Source organism: Cibotium barometz, chromosome 53 (assembly GCF_041138505.1).
Source record: "Cibotium barometz isolate CiBa-2024 chromosome 53, ASM4113850v1, whole genome shotgun sequence".
Classification (NCBI taxonomy): domain Eukaryota; kingdom Viridiplantae; phylum Streptophyta; class Polypodiopsida; order Cyatheales; family Cibotiaceae; genus Cibotium; species Cibotium barometz.
In genome coordinates, this window is record NC_141098.1 from 4,110,449 (window position 1) to 4,132,600 (window position 22,152).

Consider the following 22,152-nt stretch of genomic DNA (forward strand, 5'->3'; position numbering starts at 1 on the left):
AAGAGTTTAGTTATTTTACACTTAGTGTGTCAACAAGCTCTAGTGTGTGAGCTATTTTGTAAAAGTGAAAAAGCAAGCCCAATTTTGTATGCACAATTATTAACAGCTCCTTAGGCTGTATATTGAATACAAATCTCAAAATACTCATTTTGTGGAAGTGGAGCTACACGCATGAGCAGGGAGATCATACCCAATAGTGTGTTGATGGTGATGTCTACTCTATCTCTTGTTCTATTTTATGCTATAATTCAAATTGTTGTCAATTTAAATTCAAGTCTATGCTTTAATCTTTGATGTATATGTGAGCTTTTAATTATTTCTTCAAGAAGTACTTGAGGTCCCATGACACTGGGAGCTCATATACAACCTTGCCGCCGCTAGCACATCAGGTGCGCGCGCTACAAGGAGACTATTGCAAGTGAGTCCACTCCCCCCCACGGAGACCATTCGAGTTATCTAGGTTGATCTCTCACACACTGTGCGGGGATGCCTAGAGCGCCCAGGACTCCTAGCGCATGCAGAGACGGGCTGCTTTCCTCCGCAACTAGAGCACCGGATCCTTCTCACCAGAACGGAGGGCACAGGCACTTGGCATTACATACCACCAGTTTGGCTCCGCCCGTCATAGCCTCCCTCTGACAGCGGCCAGCCATGGAGGGAGCCCCACCTTTATTTTTGCTGTTTTCTTACTGTCATAGACAGTGTTGTATCACGCCTCTTGGTGGACTTTCTTTTGACTATTAGAAGGATCTTGGCAAAACAAAAAAAGAAAACATTTAAACTTCTTAATCTTTTGAGCATACCTGTAGGGCTTCCCTCGTAAAACTTCACTGGACTTTCCTTTACTGCAAGTTTTTGAACCCATTGTTTAAACAAGGCATTAGCAAAGCTATTATGTTGATCAAACCCAAAAATAACTATCAATATGTATGTATGTTTTCTGAGTATAGATTTTTGCAAACAAATTTAATTTGTCGTTCTATGGAAAAAGCTACCACTTGAACCAGACCTGAAAGCACAAAACTGGCATTTATAACTGCATACATTGGTGTAATTGATGTTACGATTGACAACATATGTCACCTGACAATCCGAGAGAATCAGTTGATTAAAACAAGGAAAAAGAGCCAAGAAGCATCCCTTCCCAGCCAATTCCCCTTGAAATGAAAAAAAAATGGCAGGTTTTTGACAAAACAATAAAGAACCATTTTTTTCCTTTCCTAAATCTGTTTAGAGAAAGTAGCTGTGCAGATAGTTTGTGAAGAAAGAAAAACCTTCCAAAATCTCCGAAGCCTCACCTTATCACCATTGACAGATGACCTTAGCTGATCAGCTGCCATGCATATCTGTTTGAACTCTTCTCCCATGGAACTGAAGAGTTGTATAATGTCATCCTGCGACCAGTAACCATCATGCTTTGCGCAAGAGCCAAAAGTATTTTGAAACTCAAAATCATCAAAAACGTGACACATGTCCATAATTAATCTTAAAAACTGGATTCTATATGCAAACCTGAGTTAAATAAGGCCCTTGGTCTTGTAGACTCCTTTATGTGCAAGCACTTCTTAACTATTTTTCTTGAAATCATATTTTCTCTGACACATACTTTGCTTAATGCATTATAGATCTCTACATACACTGCGGACTTGTAATGGTACCTGAAATGACTCTTTACCTCTTTCAAATCCAATCCAGTCTTTGCAGCCTGCAATATATGATTTACAGCCTTGGTCGAGGAAGCTGCAAAGCAGACCAATCTCAGTACATTTAGTGTGCATGCGCACACGTGCACACGCGCAAAAGCACATATGTACATATAGGCACGTGCGTGCAAAAGCACATATGCATGCATGCATATATACATACACGTACACCTACCACATGCGCACACACAAACACATGCCTGCATACATACATATACACACACAAACGCATGCCTGCGTGTGTGTGTGTGTGTGTGTGTGTGTGTGTGTGTGTGAAAATATACTGCACTGGATATTTCCAAAAAAAAAAGTGTATGTGTGAAAAACTCGCAAGTGTGTCACCTCTAGAGCATGTCACATGTTGAGAGATAATAGTCCCATCGATCTCAACAGATACTCTCTCCGCAGAAATCTGATATTTCCTTGCAGAGAGTGCTGAATCTGTAACCTTGGCAGTTACATTGGTCCCATCAATTCCAACAGATACTCTCTCCCCAGAAATCTGATCTTGCCTTGACGAGAGTGCCGAATCTGCAACCTTGGCAGTTGCATTGAGATCAGAACCCCTTGATAAGCAGAGCTCTTGAAGTGCCTCCTCCTTTTGCAAATTCATTCCTGGGGACCAAGCTTCTCCTCGTGCATAGCCAAGACTGTTTGAATTTTCTAGAACCCACCTTGTGACACCTGAATCCTACACACCCATTTACATTTCAAGGTTACAAACTTTCACAGCCATTTGCATGTTTTATCATCAACAATGTAATATTACTATTATATTTTTGAAAAGCATGCGTTTTTTTTTTAACCTTTGCTTTTGGCGTTTTTGAGAAAAAAACGCATCACCTCTTTAAAAGGAGAAGGGTGGCGAGCTGAAGAGGAAGGTGGCCGTGTGGGGGTGGCCAGATGGTTTATACCAGGTGCTGCTGCTACCGCCGCCAGGTGCTGCTGCTGCTTCCAGGTGTGCTGCTACCGCCAGGTGTTACTGTTGCTACGTATGGACTACAGCCGCGCAACAATGGGCAGTATAGGGCAGCCCAGCAAGCAACCAGACGGGCAACCAGCAATGGGTAGCCAGGTAGACGTCAGGCAAGAGTTTCTCTGCAGCCAGTCGGGCAGCCAGACAGGTGTCAGATGGGAGGCCCTCTACGCCAGGTGGCTACATGTGAGGAAGCAATCAGCGCGGGTCTCTCTCTATCTCTCTTGAAGAAGGTGAGCTGAAGGAGGCACCGAGGGGCTAATAGCCAAGGGGTCTCTCTCTCTCTTTCTTCGCAAGTAGGTTTTATTTTACGAGATTGGGATGCAGAGGATCAAGGTAAGAAGCACAGGATGATGTTCTTGGAAGAGATGTGTGTTGCTCTTCGTCTTGGACTTATGTGTATTCAGGGACGGCTTGACACATCCTCTATCTTTCTCTCTCTAGGTTTTTGGCACCGTGATTGGATGGTGTATATGTGGGTTTATCTGTCATGGAAACAGGACATTGGTCTTTCAAGAAGAAGCAAGACTTTGGTATCGAGGAAACAGGCCTATGGTTATGGGATACAGGTCTATTGTTTATCAGATACAGGTCTTTGGTTTCATGTCTTTGGATTCATGTGAACAGGTTCTAGTTTTCTCGAGGTTACATGCAGGCTGTGACTATAGGAAGGACATATGGTTTGGTACAGCCCTATTGCTGTTTGGGAAAGGGTTCGTGGGATCCATGGTTGAGACGGAGAAGACCTTTTCAAGCAGGGAGGTGTCGTACAGGTGTGCCTTCTCTATAGAATGCTTTGCTGTACTAAGCGAAAGTTTTGATTGGGAAAGTCCTAGGTGTAAACCTAAGAGGAATCCTATTGGTAAAGGATTCGACAAGTTGTGCTTTGTACTCATTTTTGTTCAAATAAAGAAATACCGCAAGGGACGCCACTGCGTTTTGGGGACAATCGATGTCCTTGTATTATTTGCAGGAGCACTCTAGCTCCCTTGTTTGTTTTACTTTTCCAGGTTCCCATGGGTGATGAGTGTTTTGTGTGTGAGTGTTCAACACTGTTTAGATACAGGATACTTCCCTCCTCCTGGATTGAATCCTCAACAGAAGCAAAGGCTTACAAGGAAAGCTCATCCTTACACAATTCTAGGGGATGTTCTTTACAATCAAGGTAAGGATAAGATTCTTAGGAGGGTAGTGAGCCTAGAAGAACCTAAAAGGATTATGGAATTATGTCATGAATGTACAGGTCACACCGCGCCCATCAGATTTCTAAAGGCCGGTTTTATGGTTCCATCGCCGGGATATCGTGGACTTTCTCAAGGAGGCGAGCCCGTGGTTGTCACATCAAAAGCTTCTACATGAGGAAAGTGAAAAGGCAGTGCAAGAGACAGTGCTGCATTGTGTGTCTTTGCCTGTATGAGGTTAAGAGCAAAAGCTACAGATGAAGCAAAGGAGAAAAAACACCAAGGACAGGAAGTAGTCAACCAGGAACAAGAAGCAATTGAAGTGTTATGGTGCAAAAGATGGGTTGAAGGTTATGGCTTTCGACAGTTTGTCACCAGCGGTATCTTCACAGAGACTTCATGGGTTCGAAAGGCAGCTTTTTTCTATGTTTAGCAATGGTGATCTACTATGCTTCATTGGGACTTGTGCTTACCACTTGGGTGGAGTGCAAGCAGGTTTTAGGTGCCTGTGGATGTATCAAGTGAGGCTCAGATGGAAGTTGAGAAACTTGATGAGGTTCTTATTCCAGACCAGATACTGGCACACAAGGAAAGAAAGGTACAAGGTAAAGTTTCCCGTCGCTATCTTATGAAGTTCAAGAACTATTCACCGATGGATGCGAGTGGATGGAGGAGGGTGACTTAACAGATTCACCTAAGGTATTGCAGCTTTATCTTGATGCTTTTGAGTTGGAGCCTACTCTTGCGACGGCTCATTCAGGTTCAGCAGCAGAGCATGGGTCTGGAGCATTGCCTGATGCTCAAGAGGGGGGTAGCACCTCCCTTGTTATAGACAGGCTCAGTTTCTCATCTAGGAGTCGCTTGGTGACATCTTTGTATTCACCCGAGATACTGAGGCTGACAGTACATCTGCTTATGGGACTTCTATGATATTGTGTACTAGTCACATGAGATGGTAAAGTGGGGTTTGGTTGAGCTCAAAGTCTGCAACAACCTGAGCTAACACTCAACCTGAGTTAACACTTCGAGACTCTATGGAGGGCATAAGTCTTGAGAACAATCCTAGAGTTGGTTTGCTTCATATATGGATTGAACTCTATTTGTGCATGTATTGATACACTTTCCGTATTACAGTATTCTGGTGCCATTGGATCCTGGTACCCTTGGGAATACAAGAGTAATACTCTGGATGTGTCAGGATGACATGCATGTATGTTGGTATGATACATCAAGTACTTTATTATGTTCATGGATGAATCACTGAGTGTGGCTCCTATGGGATGGCCATGTGCAGAGTGGGTAAAGCATCAAGAGTGGGTAAAGCAGCCAAAGAAAAAGGGAAGCTAGCATTTTACAGAGGAGGCAGAGTGGTGATACTAGAGAGACGCACCACTTGACGGTGCGAGACCTATGGGACCAGTCTGAGACTTGCAGTATGGAACTGCAACGGACCATTGAGACTGGATGTGGGGGCCTTTGAGGACAGCTTCAGAGATAGGGACATCATCTTCTACTCCAAGACACATCAGCCCCCAGGCAGCACATTACCGAGAGTGGCAGGATACAGATGGGAGACAACTTGTAGACAGGAGGCCCGTTCGAAGCATGGTGGTCACGGATCTAGAGGAGTTGCAGTTCTTTTTAGAGAGGAGCTTCAGCCACTCAACCATGTTATGCACCGTGATGAGAGCACGAGGTACATGTGGGTCAGAGTGAGGGCAGATGAGGGTAGACCCCTATACATTGCTATATGTTACTTTCCACCCAGCACATCTCATTATGCAGTGCCCAAGGGGCAATCTCCATATATGATTCTAGATGAGGACATATGGGAGTTCTCCAGGGAGGGAGATGTTATCATACTTGGGGACTTTAATGCTCGAAGGGCTCAGTACCAGACCTCCTTCTTTGACACTTCGGAGGAGATGTTGAGAGAGAGAGATGTGGAGGAGATGTGTTTAACCCGGAGATCACAGGATGAGGTGGAGTGTACTGAGTATGGGAGATACCTCTTGGAGATGGGGACTGCACATGGGCTGGCCATTTTAAATGGCCTAGAGAGGTATCTACTTGCCAGTGGCTTTACTTGCTTTCCACACAGACATGGGGCCAGCACAGTGGATTATGTTTTAGCCTCGCCAACCTTCATCCCGAGTATCCAGGATTTTGCCATTGGCGCAAGGCCCATCGGAGTTAGGGTGGATCATGCACTTCTCTCCTTTACGGTGGATTTCCACTACAGTACCCGCCAGGTTGGGCAGTCCTCCTATCACCCGAGATATACCTTCTGTAGAGAGACTGATGGAGTATACACTGCAGAGATCTACAGCTTGTTGAGTGTAGGGGATCCACAGAGGACATTAGCAGAGCTCACACAGATCCTGACAGAGGCTTTACATACAGCTGCAGCAATGGCCTTCCCACACACGCAGCCCACAGTACGACCACGTCCTGGGAACATGCCCCAGAATAGTTGGTATGATGATGACTGTAGAGAGCTCAGAGCCCGGCTACAGAGAGAGGTGGCCACAGGTGTTACTACATATAGACAGTCACGCATCATCTTCCGATGCCTCATTCAGCGGCGGAAAAAGAGAGCATTCTTAGCTCGGCTGGAGAGAGACATGTATCAGCTGTTTTTGAGTCAGGATTCTGCGGAGGCCTAGAGATTGCTTAGAGAGCACCCCCCGCCTCCGGCCATTAGATACATGGGGCGAGTATGCAGCCTCCCTCTACACAGTACTAGAGCAGCCACCACTACCGAACCCTCCAGAGCCTTGTCCACCCACTTCTACCTTCTTCACAGCATGGTTAGGAGGGTCATCAACAGATTGCATACAGGGAGGGCACAGGATCATGAGGGCATTGTAGCTGAGCATTTCATACATGCTAGAGATATGATTGCAGACTTGCTAGCTCTCATGTTTAATAGAGCCATGTGTGAGGGGTTTCCTGGGACTTGGAGTACTTCCACGATTGTGCCGGTACTCAAGTCTGGAGATCCGAGCCTCCCGACTAACTACTGCACCATTATGATTGGTCACTCGCTGGCCAAGCTATATGCCTCTATTCTTGAGTAGGAGTTGACCAGATAGGCAGAGAGACAAGGGGTCCGAGCTCAGGGACAAGCCGGTTTCAGGAGGAGATTCTCTACTTTGAATCATATCTTTACCCTCATGGCTATCATTGAGGAGGGCAGAGCACATGGGAGGAGGATCTACTGTGGCTTTGTACATTTCCGCAAGGCCTTTGACACAGCGCCCAGAGCTAGACTGATGCGCAGAGGCTACAAGACTTGGGGGTTCCATGTGAGCTCATTTTGGGCAGGTGCAGACTTCAGAGGGTCTCTCCCAACCAGTACACTCCACTATAGGGGTGAAACAAGGCTGCCCGCTCTCTCGGACTCTATTTGGACGATACATTGATGAGATCTCTGATTATATTGGGACACGAGGGGATAGAGGAGCCCAGTTGGCTGGCACTTGGATACCTCTGCTCTTATATGCTGATGATATTGTGCTTATAGCAGACTCACCAAAGGGTATGCAGAGGCACTTGGATACTTTACATGCTTATGCACAAGACAGTGGGCTCTCAGTTAACCTTGGTAAGACTAACGTTATGGTGTTTAACACTACAGCTCAGTGGGTCTGGAAATCAGCGCCTATTTTCACCTATGGGTAGGAGACAGCGGAGTATGTGGACTCATACACATATCTTGGAGTGGTGTTCATTGGGCCCACATTTTCCATGAGGAGGTCAGCAAAGGCCAGATTGACTAGAGGATATGCAGCACTAGGAGGTCTAGAGAGGATATGCTCACAGGTACAGTTTAAGGAGCCACGCACTAAGCTGTGGCTTTTTGACACGCTGGTCACATCGGCTATGCTATATGGAGTACAGATCTGGGGGCCTCTAACCTGGATCGTCACAGTCAATCAGGACGCACATACAATGGACGGAGATCGATGGAGAGACCACTTGTGTCCATGATCTCCAGGATGATTCGGGCTAAGGCCTCGTTACCCCATGAGATTATCAGAGCAGAGATGGGAGTACCACCGATCGTAGTCGAGGCTCTTGCCAGATCAGTGTCCTTCGTTCATAGCACCTGGGAGCTTCCCCGACACCGGTATGCACGACTTGCTTTAGAGTCCTCTCATCAGCTAGCCATGGAGAGAGACACTTCATGTTGGTATGCGCAGATAGCATCCTGGTTTGAGCTCCATGGGTTCAGTTTAGACAGACTTCCACCCTTCCAGTACTCTCTGGAGGCACCCTCTCTCACCTTGACACATTCTGAGATTAGTAGAGTCATCAGACAGGACCTCATTCAGTTGGACACTAGGAGGACATGGCTAGAGCCCTCACAGGAGTTGGGAATGAAGGTGGCTTTCTATAGAGACCATCTTCTCCGCAACACCACTGAGGATGGCTTTATACTTAGACCGAGCTACATGGATACCCATCTGTCACATGGATTGAGGTGCGCCATTGGGTAGATCCGCACCTCTTCATATTAGTTAGAGATAGAGACAGGCAGATTTAGAGGCATACCTCCAGGGGACAGGATTTGTCAGATTTGTTGGATAGAGCCAGCGATGGAGGAGCACTACATCTGTCGCTTCACAGCATATTATGAGATTCGAGAGCGCTATCATTGCCTTTTCAGAGAGGGATTTGGACCACTGGCTAGAGTCATGGACTATTGTGATCAGCGATGCTTGGGTTTTTATCTCCTGGAGATCCACAAGCTCAAAGAGTCCATTATCAGGAGCAGACGCTCGACTGGCAGGGAGTCCACACAGAGACAGATTACTGACTTCTTTAGAGGGACTACTCGGGAGGACACACAGTCGACAGTCCAGCAGTGGGCACCCCGTGAGACTCTAGTTGAGAGAGCTATCCAGTTGGGCAATTCCAGACGCCCGAGGGCTCGCAAATCCTCACATCGGAGACGGTGCCTACACCGGAGGATTCAGAGCATCATTGCGAGGCATCGGGCTCGTCGGACCAGGCATCTCACTATGGCAGATATCCAGGCCATCCGGCAGAGACCCATGCTAGAGCTCCTAGGATGATTACCACTCCAGCCATATTCTGTTGTACTCACTGTCACTTTTGTACTCCCCCATATTCATGTATTCATTTACTCATGTACCCCATTTTGACTAGTAGCATTAGCTTCCCACTCTACCTAGTTGCTGTTTCCGGATGCTCCCTACTGATGTATTGTAGGGCTAGATACTTACCTTCGTTTCTTTCTTTTCTTTTCCAAACAGTGTATCAAATGTCACATGGTTGTAACTTTGGTCTCATAGGTCACTTTGGCCTTTTGAAGAAGTTAATATATCATTTCATTTCTCTCTAGGTTTTTGGCACCGTGATTGGATGGTGTATAGGTGGGTTTATCTGTCATGGAAACAGGACCTTGGTCTTTCGAGAAGAAGCAAGACTTTGGTATCGAGGAAACAGGCCTATGGTTATTGGATACAGGTCTATTGTTTATCAGATACAAGTCTTTGGTTTCGTGTGGAAAGCATGTCTTTGGATTCATGTGAACAGGTTCTAGTTTTCTTGAGGTTACATGCAGGCTGTGACTATAGGAAGGACACATGGTTTGGTACAGCCCCACTGCTGTTTGGGAAAGGGTTCGTGGGATCCATGATTGAGATGGAGAAGACCTTTTCAAGCAGGGAGGTGTCGTACAGGTGTGCCTTCTCTATAGAATGCTTTGTTGTACTAAGCGAGAGTTTTTATTGGGCAAGTCCTAGGTGTAAAGCTAAAAGGAATCCTATTGGTAAAGGATTCCACAAGTTGTACTTTGTACTCATTTTTGTTCAAAAAAAGAAATACCGCAAGGGGCGCCACTGCGTTTTGGGACCAATCGGTGTCCTTGTACTATTTGCAGGAGCACTCTAGCTCCCCTGTTTGTTTTACTTTTCCAGGTTCCCATGGGTGATGAAGTGTTTTGTGTGCGAGTGTTTGTTCCACCGCCCGTCAGATTTCTGAAGGCCGGTTTCAGCATCTATGCATCCTAAACCATAGTTGAGCATGTTTGAGGGAAACAGGGAAACGGAAACGAAAATGGAAACGAAAATGGATACAGAAACGAAAATTTCCAGGAGAGCTGAGACGGACGTCAAAAAGGAGGGCTAGGAAGGGGAGGGGTTGAAAGTTCATGATTGTTTGTATGCACATGTGATCCCATTATGACATGAATTTTATGGTTTATAAGAATAAAAGGGAAATAAAATAGATATCACTTGTTGTAGTGTGACATTTTCTTACCAGTTCATGTTGATTTGGGTGGAAAGATCTCCGAAACATGTGGTGTTGTGGGAAATGGCAAGCTGAAACATTTCCCCTGTTTTAGCTGAAACATTTTGGGCAGCCGTTTCAAGGTTACCGAAACTTTTCGGTAACCGAAACACGTTTCAATCCCCTTCCGATCCCAAAATGTGTTTCGGGTAGCCGTTTCAGGCCGTTTCCCGTAACTATGCCCTAAACACGATGTTGGATGGATTAGGGATGGACTAAAGGTCTACATCGGCTAGAGACGAGTTTCCAACGCTCAAAGATCGCAACCCAACTTGATCGTATGCCATTTTCAGCTTGGAGCTTCATATAAACGGGTAGATGTACTAATAGAGGCTCATGATGGCACTAGGGTATGCCCAAGGATGTGCCAAGGCCTTATTTGCTAAATTAAGAGCTTAGAGAATAAGGAGTTAGAGCTTAGACTAGATCATAAATGAGTTTTGGGCACTAGACAAGTTGTATATAAGTCAAAATCTCTACAGTCAATACACATGCTCGTTTAACTTTGGAAGCTCTTTTCCTCTTGTAAGTGCTTCTCACTACTTTCTATGTGTAGTGTATCTTAGGAATTTCTAGTTTTCATGGTACTTGCGAGGGTTTTAGCTCTCACATATGAGATCTTTTCTTGTGGATTTGCTTGAGATTTGAGGTGTCTGTGAATAGTAGAAGTTCACATTGAGTTCTCTTTAGTAAAGGAGAAAAGATTGGGGTTGAAATCACAAGATGAGTGTGGAGTGAAGCATGGACATGGAAAGGGACTCGAGCTTGAGAGATGAAAGAAAGATGTGCATAGAAGAGGGAGAGGAGATAGCATGAGGATACGTAGGGCTGAAGAGAGGGATTGTGGAAGTGTTTATAAGAGTCCAACAGTGGATAATCCTCCATTCTTCCTTCCCTTGCGTAGCTTGGAGTAGGGATTACTCGAGAAGGCATAGTCTTGAGGGGGTAGGGAATACTCAAGAAGGCATAGTCTTGAGGGGGTAGGGAATACTCAAGAAGGCATAGTCTTGAGGGCGTGAAGGAGAGAGGAGAGTGGAAAAGGCTTGGTTTTCTCTTCACCAATTTGGTTCACACACTCCACAAAAGAGTGCCACATCATCACACAAAAGTATGTGCAACATTATCACACCCACTACACAAAAGTGTGTGCCACATCATCACTCACACACTTCACAAAAGTGTGTGCCACATCAACCCATCTTGCATCACCTCACCTACCAACACTCATTTGTGTGCCACATCATCACACCTCCACACATTTGTATATCACATCGCCTCACCTACCACCACCCACATTGTCACAGCATCACACCCACCTTGTATGCATATGCCACATCACCTCACACCCCTCCACATCCACATCGCCCCACACCACCCAAGTTGCAAGCAAAGAGTTCGCATGTGTATGGAACTGAACACTCGGATTCATCCAGGACCATGAGCACTAGTGCCAAAAGACTCCAAGGATGGACTAGCCACGTCAGTTAGGTAATGAGAGAGAAATCATAGGAGTAGGGTAACTAGAATCGTGGAACTGCCCACCCCCCTTCTTAATCTGGACTAGCCCTTCTAGGTGACTACTAGAAGAGGGAGGAACGGGCAGATCCCTGCAGGTCACCTTAGGCCTTGCCCATCCCTCCCACCTCAAGAGAGTAGTCGCTCACACGGCTAGTGACCGCAACTCCCAGGAAAGATACTTGTGTACCCATAACGACCAGATTAAAACCATCCCTACTCACCTCAAGTCCCACTGCAAAACCACTCATAGGGCATCCACCAAACATCCAAAGTGACCAATTCCTAATGGAAAGTAATGTATGGAAAAAACAAAGCTACATATGACCCACTTCTGAAAGAGGGCTTGGTTTAAACCTTAGATAGATGAAGTTTAATATAAACCTTTCAAAAATCAGAATTCGTGAATTGTTGCTGAAACTTTTTTTGAAAACAGCCAACAAGATTGCCAATGCTACAATTTCGCCACCCCAATCTACTTCTCAAAGATCATGATGGAGATCGGCATGCACCAGCTTTTGCTGTTGTTCCCACCGCCGCTGTAATGTCCCATTGCAAGATGCCGATATGTTTGCATAGCTTTTGCATGCAGTGGTACGACTGTAGAGAGACTAGTCGCCTCTGTCCACTACAGAATTGTGATCTGCGGGAATCTATTTTGTTTCTGTTGTGAGCCATGACAGCTTGATCTGATATGTGGACACAAATCACAAATGGTGCTTCTGATAGAGAAATGAAGGCCTCTTCTCTTCAAAGATTCATGATTTCATCTAAATTGGAATCAGTTTTACAAATTTACGAAGAAGATAGGTGATTAAAGCAACATAAGAGCTCTAATTAGGTCATAAATCAACTCTAATTTGAAGCTTAATATGTACTAACTACATTGCTACTAATTGGGCTGATTAAACAAAACCTAAGCCTAATCTAACCAAGCTATGATACCGATTGAGAGAATTGGGAAGCAATTATTGGAGCAAGCTAATCCTACTCCTAATTATCACTCTAATCATGTTAAAGAGAAAGGTGGTAAGACACAAATAGAGATAAAAGTGTACATTATATTATTCAATGTAAGGTGTGTACATCAATATATAAACCTTTGAAAGGTCGTTTTATCCTCAAAACTCTAATCTTTGTAGGTATAACTCTTGCATGCTCCAAACTCTTTGAATATATAGACCTTTGAAAGGTTTTTTCCCCCTCAAAACTCTCATCTTTCTAGGCATGACTCTTGCATGCTCCTAACTTTGAATAATAGATCTATTTTGAGCATCTTATCCTAGCACCTTATCACTATACTAAGCTAAAGACCTCTTTTACAATAAAAATAAATCCATGCACCATATATCCTAACAAGACTGACAAGGTATTATACACACCCTTGTGGCCAAGTGGAGCAAGATTCAAGCATCCTCGTGCGCCGCAGTGTCAAGGAGAGCTTCCTTCGTGAGGAGACAGCGGGACCATGGTCTTTTCTTCAAATATACAACCACATGGCCTTATGGCTTCTCTACTCTTTGGAATGGTTATGAAAGCCTCAGTTCTTTTCCTCATGACTACGCATGAGGCTTTTACAAGACTTTATCCTAGATTTTTGTAATTTGATCATACTTAATAAAGCAATTTTTCCTTGTGAAAAAAAATGTTGAATTATAGGTTGATCAAGCTTGGTGTGAGCAATTAATTTTATTAGTCCTCAAAAGTGGTGCTAAGATCAAGATAGTGTTTATGGAAAGGCATAGAGTGATTCAAGGAGTCTTTTACTCTCCATCATTAGCTTATGAGAGGTGTTGGTTATCTTTGGAGGCTCTATAGATAGAGAAAGCTCCATATAATTTGTAAGGCACGTCTTTAGGTTAACTGTGTGTTTAAGCTTTGTAGAAACCATCGTGTCTTCATCTTTGTGCTTGTTTAAGCTTCTTTTCTTGTATATGTATTTGGTCAAGCACAACATGCCTGGTATGGATGCTTGATCGAAGTGGAAGTGTTGCGAATTATAGGTTGATCAAGCTTGGTGTGAGAGATGCAAGATTAGTTTAATTATTTCTCAAACCTTAGTGATAGGTCTTAAGTGGTGATAAGCACAAGATAGTGTTCATGCAAAGCCATAGAGTGGTTCTAGGAGTCTTTCACTCTCCATCATGAGTTGATGAGAGGTGTTGGTTATCTTTGAAGGCCCTATAGATAGAAAAAGTTCCATGTAATTTGTAAGGCACGTTTTTAGATAAGTAATTCCCTGAAGGAAAGGAGCAAAGCATGGATTCTATAATGTAGGAAGAATAACTACTACTGAAGATACTCACGAAAACAACCATGGCAAAGAGGAATCTTATCCATCGGATGAATGTTAAACACACATAGATTAACTAGGGATCCAGCTCTTCGCGTAGATGGCCACTACGATGGTGAGACATGGCGGTCTTGAGCACTGTATTTGAGGTGTTAGGCACACCCATAGTTATCGGGAGTTTCAGAAACGCTTGATTTGAAACGGGTTTCAGAAACGTTTCAAAAGTTTCATAACTTTTTGAAAGGGCAAAAAAAAAAGTTTGAAACAAAAATACAAAAATATATATTTTTTTTAAATATAGAATGTACAATAGTACAAGAAATAAGTGTTTAGGTCTTACTACTTAGCCTATTTATTTCAGTAGGCAGAATACTTTTTTTTTTCAGAAATAGCCTTCTAATAAGTATGAGAAAAACATACAACAATCACAGCTATAAGCCGGAAGAGAATAGAATCACCCCAATATGTAAGGTGATTTCAACCACTGAGGAGCATCACGATGCCATTTAAGACTTGTGGTACTAGAGGAAAAGAAGATGCCATGGTCCCATTCCCGCATAAATATCAAACGCTTCGCCTGTGCAGAACGAGAGGGCCCTTAAATGCGAGCCCAAGTAGCCATAAGAGTGTGGATGATATCACCCCATATAGCACTAATGCACTGAGACCCAAAAATCTGCACGCCCTCAATAGCCTCCGTGCATCTAGCTCTCCAGATCTGCCATGCTGTAATACTGGCAATAATCTCCCAACTAGTGTCATCCTCTGTCTAGGGGGTGTATAATTAGAGTGAGGAACATCCTGCAATAGACCACCTCTACGAATGAAAAAAACAGAATCTGTACACTACCCTCATAAAAAAGTTGCGGACCGGACTGGGAGAGCCAAGCAACTGCCCCCCAAGTCACATGCATGAATTGGCAACTCAATTTGCCCATAAATTGGGCTACAGGACCCCAAATCTGCTGTGAAATGCTGCACCCCCATAGACAATGTTGTACGGACTCAAAATTTGCCACACATCTAGGACAGGAAGGCGCTACACCGAAAAACTGATCTCCACTGATTGGTGAAGAGACCACCATGTAAGAATAACCAAAAGAAATGAGAGATCTAGCTCCTTTTGTATGAGTACCAAAGTCTATGCCAATATCTGCGCTATATCACTGGAGAAATATCATAGCTCTCCCAATGAGGCCTGAGAGTAGGGATCCTATGCATCTGTCGAGTGAGAAGAAGCCTGGCATTCCGAACAGTGAAACTGAAAAAAGGAAGGCTTTTCAAAGGATCGAAGGCATCAATCCACTCCCACTCTCCTGGATCCCACTGAAGATATCTGATAGGACTGCCACCATATAGCCACAAACACCAAGAGCCATGAGTCACTATCTGAGGAGAAGGGTCAATGAACCAGTGCTTCCCCGAGCGACGAACAATCCTCACTGGACTAAGCCTAGTGTTTGGTATAATCTCCTCCATACTACATCTCCTCAATGTCCCACCAGGCATGATTTAATACATGAGGAAATCCATATCCTCTTGGCCTGGCAGAGCAATGACCTGCCGAGGTATGCCTATCCTCAAAAAAACTCCCAGCCAACTCGGATGATAGTCTCCGTGAAAGGTCCCAGAAAGCCACTCATGCAGAACAGCTGCATCAATCTGATCAATATGAATGCGAGAGCCCCTAAGATGCTAAATGGATGCAGCTCTCCAATCCTCCGAAAGACTATTAAAGGTCTTTCAAGCAAGAACTGTGTATGCACGTCTCTCCCATCTTGACCACTTAATATAACGAGATGCACCAAGTGGCCGACCAGCCTCATCCCTAATGAGCTCGTTCCACATAATAGATTGTCCGTCAGCCTCATCCAAAGACCTAGGAAGCCTTTGTCGCAAAAAAGATCTCATGCTTCTCCATGCTCTGACAATGGCTGCAATAAGAGGGAAAGATGGTGCCTTGATATAAGCCTCTGTGAACAAAAAACGTGTGCTAGGCATCCAGTCTCTCCCGACCTTGGGTGTACATCCGGAGATCTGAGACAAGAAAAAATCCTTCCAAGGCTCAGTGCCTGGTAGGAAACCTTTGACCACAAGTTTGCAAAGCAACGCCTTGCACTGAACACCCGGATCGATAATATTCAAGCCCACCTCTCGTTTGGGCTGAATAACTCTGAGCCAAGCTACCCTGGCATGAGTGTCTGAGGTGCCATCCAAACCCGACCAAAGAAAATTGTGGATCTTTCTCCGCAGTTGGCCAATGCACGCATGAGAGAAGCACCAACAAGAGGCAATAAACCAAGCTGAGGCAAGCAATACCTGATTAGCCACCAAAGCTCTGGAAGCTAAATCTAATCTCCTGGAGCTCCAATGGAGGAGCTTCTTCCGGATACTCATAAGTACCGGAGCAAACTGCTGTGCAGGATAAATATCAATCCCAACTTGGCATCCCAAATATCTAGCAGTACATCCTCTGCTGATCCAAGTAAAAACAAGCTCTGCACCCCAATCAACTCTCGCTCAATCACTAACCCAAAAACCAACAAATTTGTGCCAATTAATGAGTGCCCCTGCTGCCAAACAAAACTCCTCTAGTGCTACCCAGAAGGAACATAAGCATATATGTGAAGCCTCCAAAAACAGGGCTATGTCATCAGCTAACTCAGAGTCAACCAACTCCTCATGACTACGAAGAGGCAACCTCAATCCTGAAATACCAGCAGTGGACCGGAGAAAGATGCTCATGGCCTCTGCAACTATGATATATAATAAAGGGACTAAAGGGCAGCCCTGTCGTACTGAGCAAGAAATCTGAAACAGCTCTCCTCTATCACCGCAAGCAAGAACTCTACTGTGGGCATCACGATACATGCATGAAACTCCCTTGATCCATCTCTGAGAGAAGCCCATATGACTTAGAGTACCCTCAAGAAAGTCCCAATCCACTCTATCATAGGCCTTCTCAAAATCCAAGAGCAGAATGACTAAGGGCTGATTGCTCGCTTTAGCCCATTCGACAACCTCCCAAAACGAGAAAATAATATCAAAGATGTGACTCTCGTGTAAGAATCCATTCTAGGTATCATGAATAACATTCTTCAAAATTGGCTGCAATCTGATGCTCAGTGCCTTAGCAAGAATCTTATAGGCAGTCCCAAGTAAGGTGATAGGTCTCCACCATTGGCCAATCAATGTCTTATCCCCGCTCTTAGGAATGAGATAAATAAGCCCCTCACTGAGAGAAGAAGGCATAGAACTTGTGTCCCACATCTCCTACAAAGCCGATGTTATCTCAGCCCCAATCTCATCCCAAAAAGTAGTGAAAAAAACAGGGGAGAGGCCATCCTCCCCTGGACACTTACCATGAGGTAAGGCATGAAGAGCATGACTGAACTCCTGCATAGAAAAAGAGGCATCCAGACCGGCACACATCTCCTCAGTGATCAAATGTGGCAATGCATTCCAAACTTTCCTCTGTGCCCTGTGTCTCAGATCAGAATGCGGCTAAGCACTAAGAAGCTGGCAATGCATTCCAAACCTTCCTCTGTGCCCTGTGTCTCAGATCAGAATGCGGCTAAGCACTAAGAAGCTGGCAATAGAAATCGGTGGCAATCTGTCTAACCATGGGAGGATCTGAGTGAACAGTGCCATGTGAAAAGCTGCGGACCAGACTGGGAGAGCCAAGCAACTGCCCCCCAAGTCACATGCATGGCTCGGCCACTCAATTTGCCCATAAGTTGGGCTACAGAACCCCAAATCGGTTGTGCAGTGTTGCATCCCCATAAACAATGTTGTACAGTGTCAAAATCTACCGCACACCTAGGACAGGAAGGTGCTACAACGAAAACCGATCTCCACTCATTGGTGGGGAGACCACCATGTAAGAATAACCAGAAGAAATGAGAGATCTAGCTCCTCTATATGAGTGCCAAAGTCTATGCCAATATCTGCGCTCCTGAAAAAAAGAAGGCTTTTCAAAGGATCGAAGGCATCAATCCACTCCCACTCTCCTGGATCCCACTGAAGATATCCGATAGGACTACCACCATATAACCACAAACACCAAGAGCCATGAGTCACTATCTGAGGAGAAGGGTCAATGAACCAATGCTTCCCCAAACGACAAACAATCCTCACTGGACTAAGTCTAGTATCTGGGATGATCTCCTCCATACATCTCCTCAATCTCCCTCCAAGCATGACAGAGTAAATGATGCAATCTGTAGCCTCTTGGCCCGGGAGAGCAATGATTTGCAGAGGTATGCCTATCCTCGATAAAACTCCAAGCCAACTCGGATGATAGTCTCCGTGAAAGGTCCCAGAAAGCCACTCATGCGGAATAGCAGCATCAATCTGATCAATACGGATGCAAGAGCCACTAAGATGCTAAATGGATGCAGCTCTTCGATCCTCCGAAAGACTCTTAAAGGTCTTCCAAGCAAGAACTGTGTATGCAAATCTTTCCCATCTTGACCACTGCATATAACGAGATGCACCAACTGGCCGACCAACCTCATCCCTAATGAGCTCATTCCACATAATGGGTTGTCCGTCAGCCTCATCCAAAGACCTAGGAAGCCTTTGTCGCAAAAAAGATCTCATGCTTCTCCATGCTCTGACAATGGCTGCAATAAGAGGGGAAGATGGTGCCTTGATATCAGCTTCTGTGAACAAAAAACGTGTGCTGGGCATCCAGTCTCTCCCGACCTTGGGTGTACATCCGGAGATGTGAGACAAGAAAAAATCCTTCCAAGGCTCAGTGCCTGGTAGGAAACTTCTGACCACAAGTTTGCAAAGCAACGCGCTACACTGAACATCCGAATCGATAATATTCAAGCCCCCCTCTCGTTTGGGCTGAATAACTCTGAGCCAAGCTACCCTGGCATGAGTGTCTGAGGTGCCATCCAAACCCGACCAGAGAAAATTGCGGATCAATCTCCGCAATTGGCCAATGCACGCATGAGAGAATCACCAACAAGAGGCAATAAACCAAGCTGAGGCAAGCAATACCTGATTAGCCTCCGAAGCTCTGGAAGCTAAATCTAATCTCCTGCAGCTCCAATGGAGGAGCTTCTTCCGGATCCTCATAAGTGTCGGAGCAAACTGCTGTGCGCATGATAAATATCATTCCCAACTTGGTATCCCAAATATCTAGCAGTGCATCCTCTGCTGATCCACGTAAAACCAAGCTCTGCACCCCAAGCAACTCTTAGTGAATCACTAACCCAAACCTCAATCCCGAAATACCAGCACTGGAGCAGAGAAAGATGCTCATGGCCTCTACAACTATGATATATAATAATGGGGCTAAAGGGCAGCCCTGTCGTACTCAGCGAGAAATCTGAAACCACTCTCCTCTATCACCGCAACCGAGCACTCTACTGTGGGCATCACAATACATGCATGAAACTCCCTTGATCCATCTCTGAGAGAAGCCCATATGGCTAAAAGTACCCTCAAGGAAGTCCCAATCCACTCTATCATAGGCCGCCTCAAAATCCAAGAGCAGAATGGCTAAGCGCTAATTGCTCGCTTTAGCCCATTCGACGGCCTCCCAAAACGAGAAAATGTTATCAAAGATGCTCCTGCCGTGTAAGAATTCATTCTAAGTATCATGAATGACATCCTGCAAAATAGGCTGCAATCTGATGCTCACTCCCTTAGCAAAAATCTTATAGAAAGTCCCAAGTAAGGTGATAGGTCTTCACTGGCCAATCAATGTCTTATCCCCGCTCTTAGGAATAAGATAAATAAGCCACTCAATGAGAGAAGAAGGCATAGAACCTGTGTCCCACATCTCCTGCAGAGCCGACTTGATCTCAGCCCCAATCTCATCCCAAGAAGTAATGAAAAAAACAGGGGAAAGGCCATCCTCCCCTGGACACTTACCATGAGGTAAGGCATGAAGAGCATGACTGAACTCCTGCATAGAAAAAGGGGCATCCAGAGCGACACACATCTCCTCAGTGATCAAATGTGGCAATGCATTCCAAACCTTCGTCTGTGCCTTGCGTCTCAAATCAGAGTGCGGCTTAGCACTAAGAAGCTGGCGATAGAAATCAGTGGCAATCTGTCTGACCATAAGAGGATCTGAGTGAACAGTGCCATGTGAATCTTGCAACTACCTTACACTATCTCTGGCATGAGATGGGCCGTGAGAAGCAAAGAAATGTTTGTTACATCTGCCACCCATCTGTGTCCAAAAGGATTCCTGGGCATGGAAACGATACTCCGCACGCTCCTCAAGAGAGTGATGAAGTTCTGCTCTAATAGTACATAAAGAATCTGCAACCCATTGAGCATGAGGATGTTTCTCGTGCTCTTTTTGCAAGGCAGCCAATCCATGTCTAACAGCCCTTCCAAAGTCGAAGGCCTCTTGCCTCTTAGACAGCACATGTGTGATAAAAGTCACTAATATCACAGAGAGCAGAGGCCAGGCTTTGAGAGGCCAGTAAGAAATCATGAGATCTCCAAATATCAAGCATACGACGCGATAGCTCTCCATCTGAAAACAAATGATCAAGGATGCGTACATGGGGTGCTGATCCGTGGCAATTCGGATCTCTAATACACAAAACCACTGGGCAATGATCCGATTTAGAGGTGCCTGTAGCAATAAAAGTATGCCCACCTCTATCAAGCACCCAATCATCCACATAAAATCTGTCTAACCGTGCATAGATACATCCTGCATCTCTTCTCCTATTAGACCATGAATAAAGAAGAGTGGATGGACTCCTCAAAATTTCATCCTCATGCCAACAATCTCTGCCATGAATGGAGAGTATAAACCTCTCCCAAGACGCTCTTTCAAGAGGATGCACCAAGCCCTCATGTCCACCTCTTTTATCCGCTGGCATCTCAACCATGTTAAAATCCCCACCAATAATCCAATGGTCGGCAAGAGGCATCAGTGTAGTGAGAGATTTCCAAAAGGCAATCCTCTCACCTCTATGGTTAGGAGCTTAGAGGTTGAGAATACCAATGCATGTAGTACCTTGCATAAGAAGGATCCACTGCGCTCTCGCAGGTAAAATGACAACATGTCCAATGATGCAAGGCAAGATCAAAGCTGAAACAGAGATAGAGACACCACCCTTGGTACCAACAGCTGGTGACCAAAAGGTGTCCCGAGAGAAGCTTGCCTGATCTCCCACACTGGCTAGCATCTAGTTTATGCTCTTGCAAGAGCAATACATCCATAGGTCCACCTGTGACTGCACAATGAAGCTGGGTTTTAACAATTTGTTTCCGCCGATGCGGAAAAAAACCCCAAAGACCCTGAATGTTACAAGAGACAATCCTCGTAAGGACTCAAAGGAGGACCGACCAGATCTCTTGGTCGATGAAGGACCCCTTTAGAGGTGGAAGTACATCTCGCATAGGTAAGGGAGGAAAAATCTGATGATGTTAACTTTACCTCTCTCTCCCACTCCGGGGAAAAGCCAGGGCTAGTCCTCAGAACTGGAGAGGTACCCTGACAATGCGTATGTGCAACATCATCCTCAAGGGTGCAATCATCCTGTAACTGTAATGCAGCATCCTCCTGTGAGGGATCCAGATCATGTGCCTGCAAGGCCTCATCCTCCAAAAAAGGATCAACATCCTGTGAGACAAGAGCTGCATAGGGGTTAGGGTGCTCCACAGGGAGTGTGGGTGAAGGGGCAGGTACGGGGGTCCGAGGGTGCCTACCATCCCTAACCACAACCCAACGTTGTGTGGTCTGCTGTGTCAAAGGAGCAGCTGGACTCTCGGCATCTGCAGAAGGCCTTTGATGGGCAGGACCACGCCACCTCCTAGCATGGCCCCTCGATCTAGGACAATCTCTAGCAATGTGACCCTGTCAACGACAAATCGGACACTGGTCAAGTTTGCCTGCAATTTCCATCCTCTGGCGGAAATGAGATCCGTCACGTCTCTGAAGCATAACATGATCATCAGTAATCGATGGATCAAGAACAAGCACAAGGACCCGGGGTACACCATCAAGACTGGCGGTAACGGCCGCGGAAGCTTAGGCGGGAGAGCTCGGGAGGATTGGTACCTCTAGAACCTGGCCAAAGGATGCCCCTATGGAAGCTAAAAGCTTCCAATAGGACCGAGGAAGAGCAGGGAACCGTAGTGAGACCGAGGCGCTGATCCTCCACCACTAGATCAAAGCCC

At 45.4% G+C, this 22,152-nt stretch overlaps 2 protein-coding genes across 2 annotated transcripts in view; one reads left to right on the forward strand and one right to left on the reverse strand.

The window, feature by feature from the left end:
- Positions 1-22,152, reverse strand: part of LOC147608200 (uncharacterized) — a 138,396-nt gene that overhangs the window by 44,202 nt on the left and 72,042 nt on the right. Inside the window, 5 exon segments of the mRNA XM_086789112.1 lie at positions 804-845; positions 1,010-1,083; positions 1,299-1,394; positions 1,676-1,740; positions 2,046-2,394. Of these exon segments, the coding sequence (XP_086645238.1) occupies positions 804-845; positions 1,010-1,083; positions 1,299-1,394; positions 1,676-1,740; positions 2,046-2,394 (626 nt within the window).
- Positions 2,719-6,526, forward strand: LOC147608201 (uncharacterized). Its single transcript, XM_086789039.1, has 2 exons — positions 2,719-2,855; positions 5,281-6,526. The coding sequence occupies exons 1-2, from the start codon at positions 2,719-2,721 to the stop codon at positions 6,524-6,526; spliced, it is 1,383 nt and encodes a 460-aa protein (XP_086645165.1).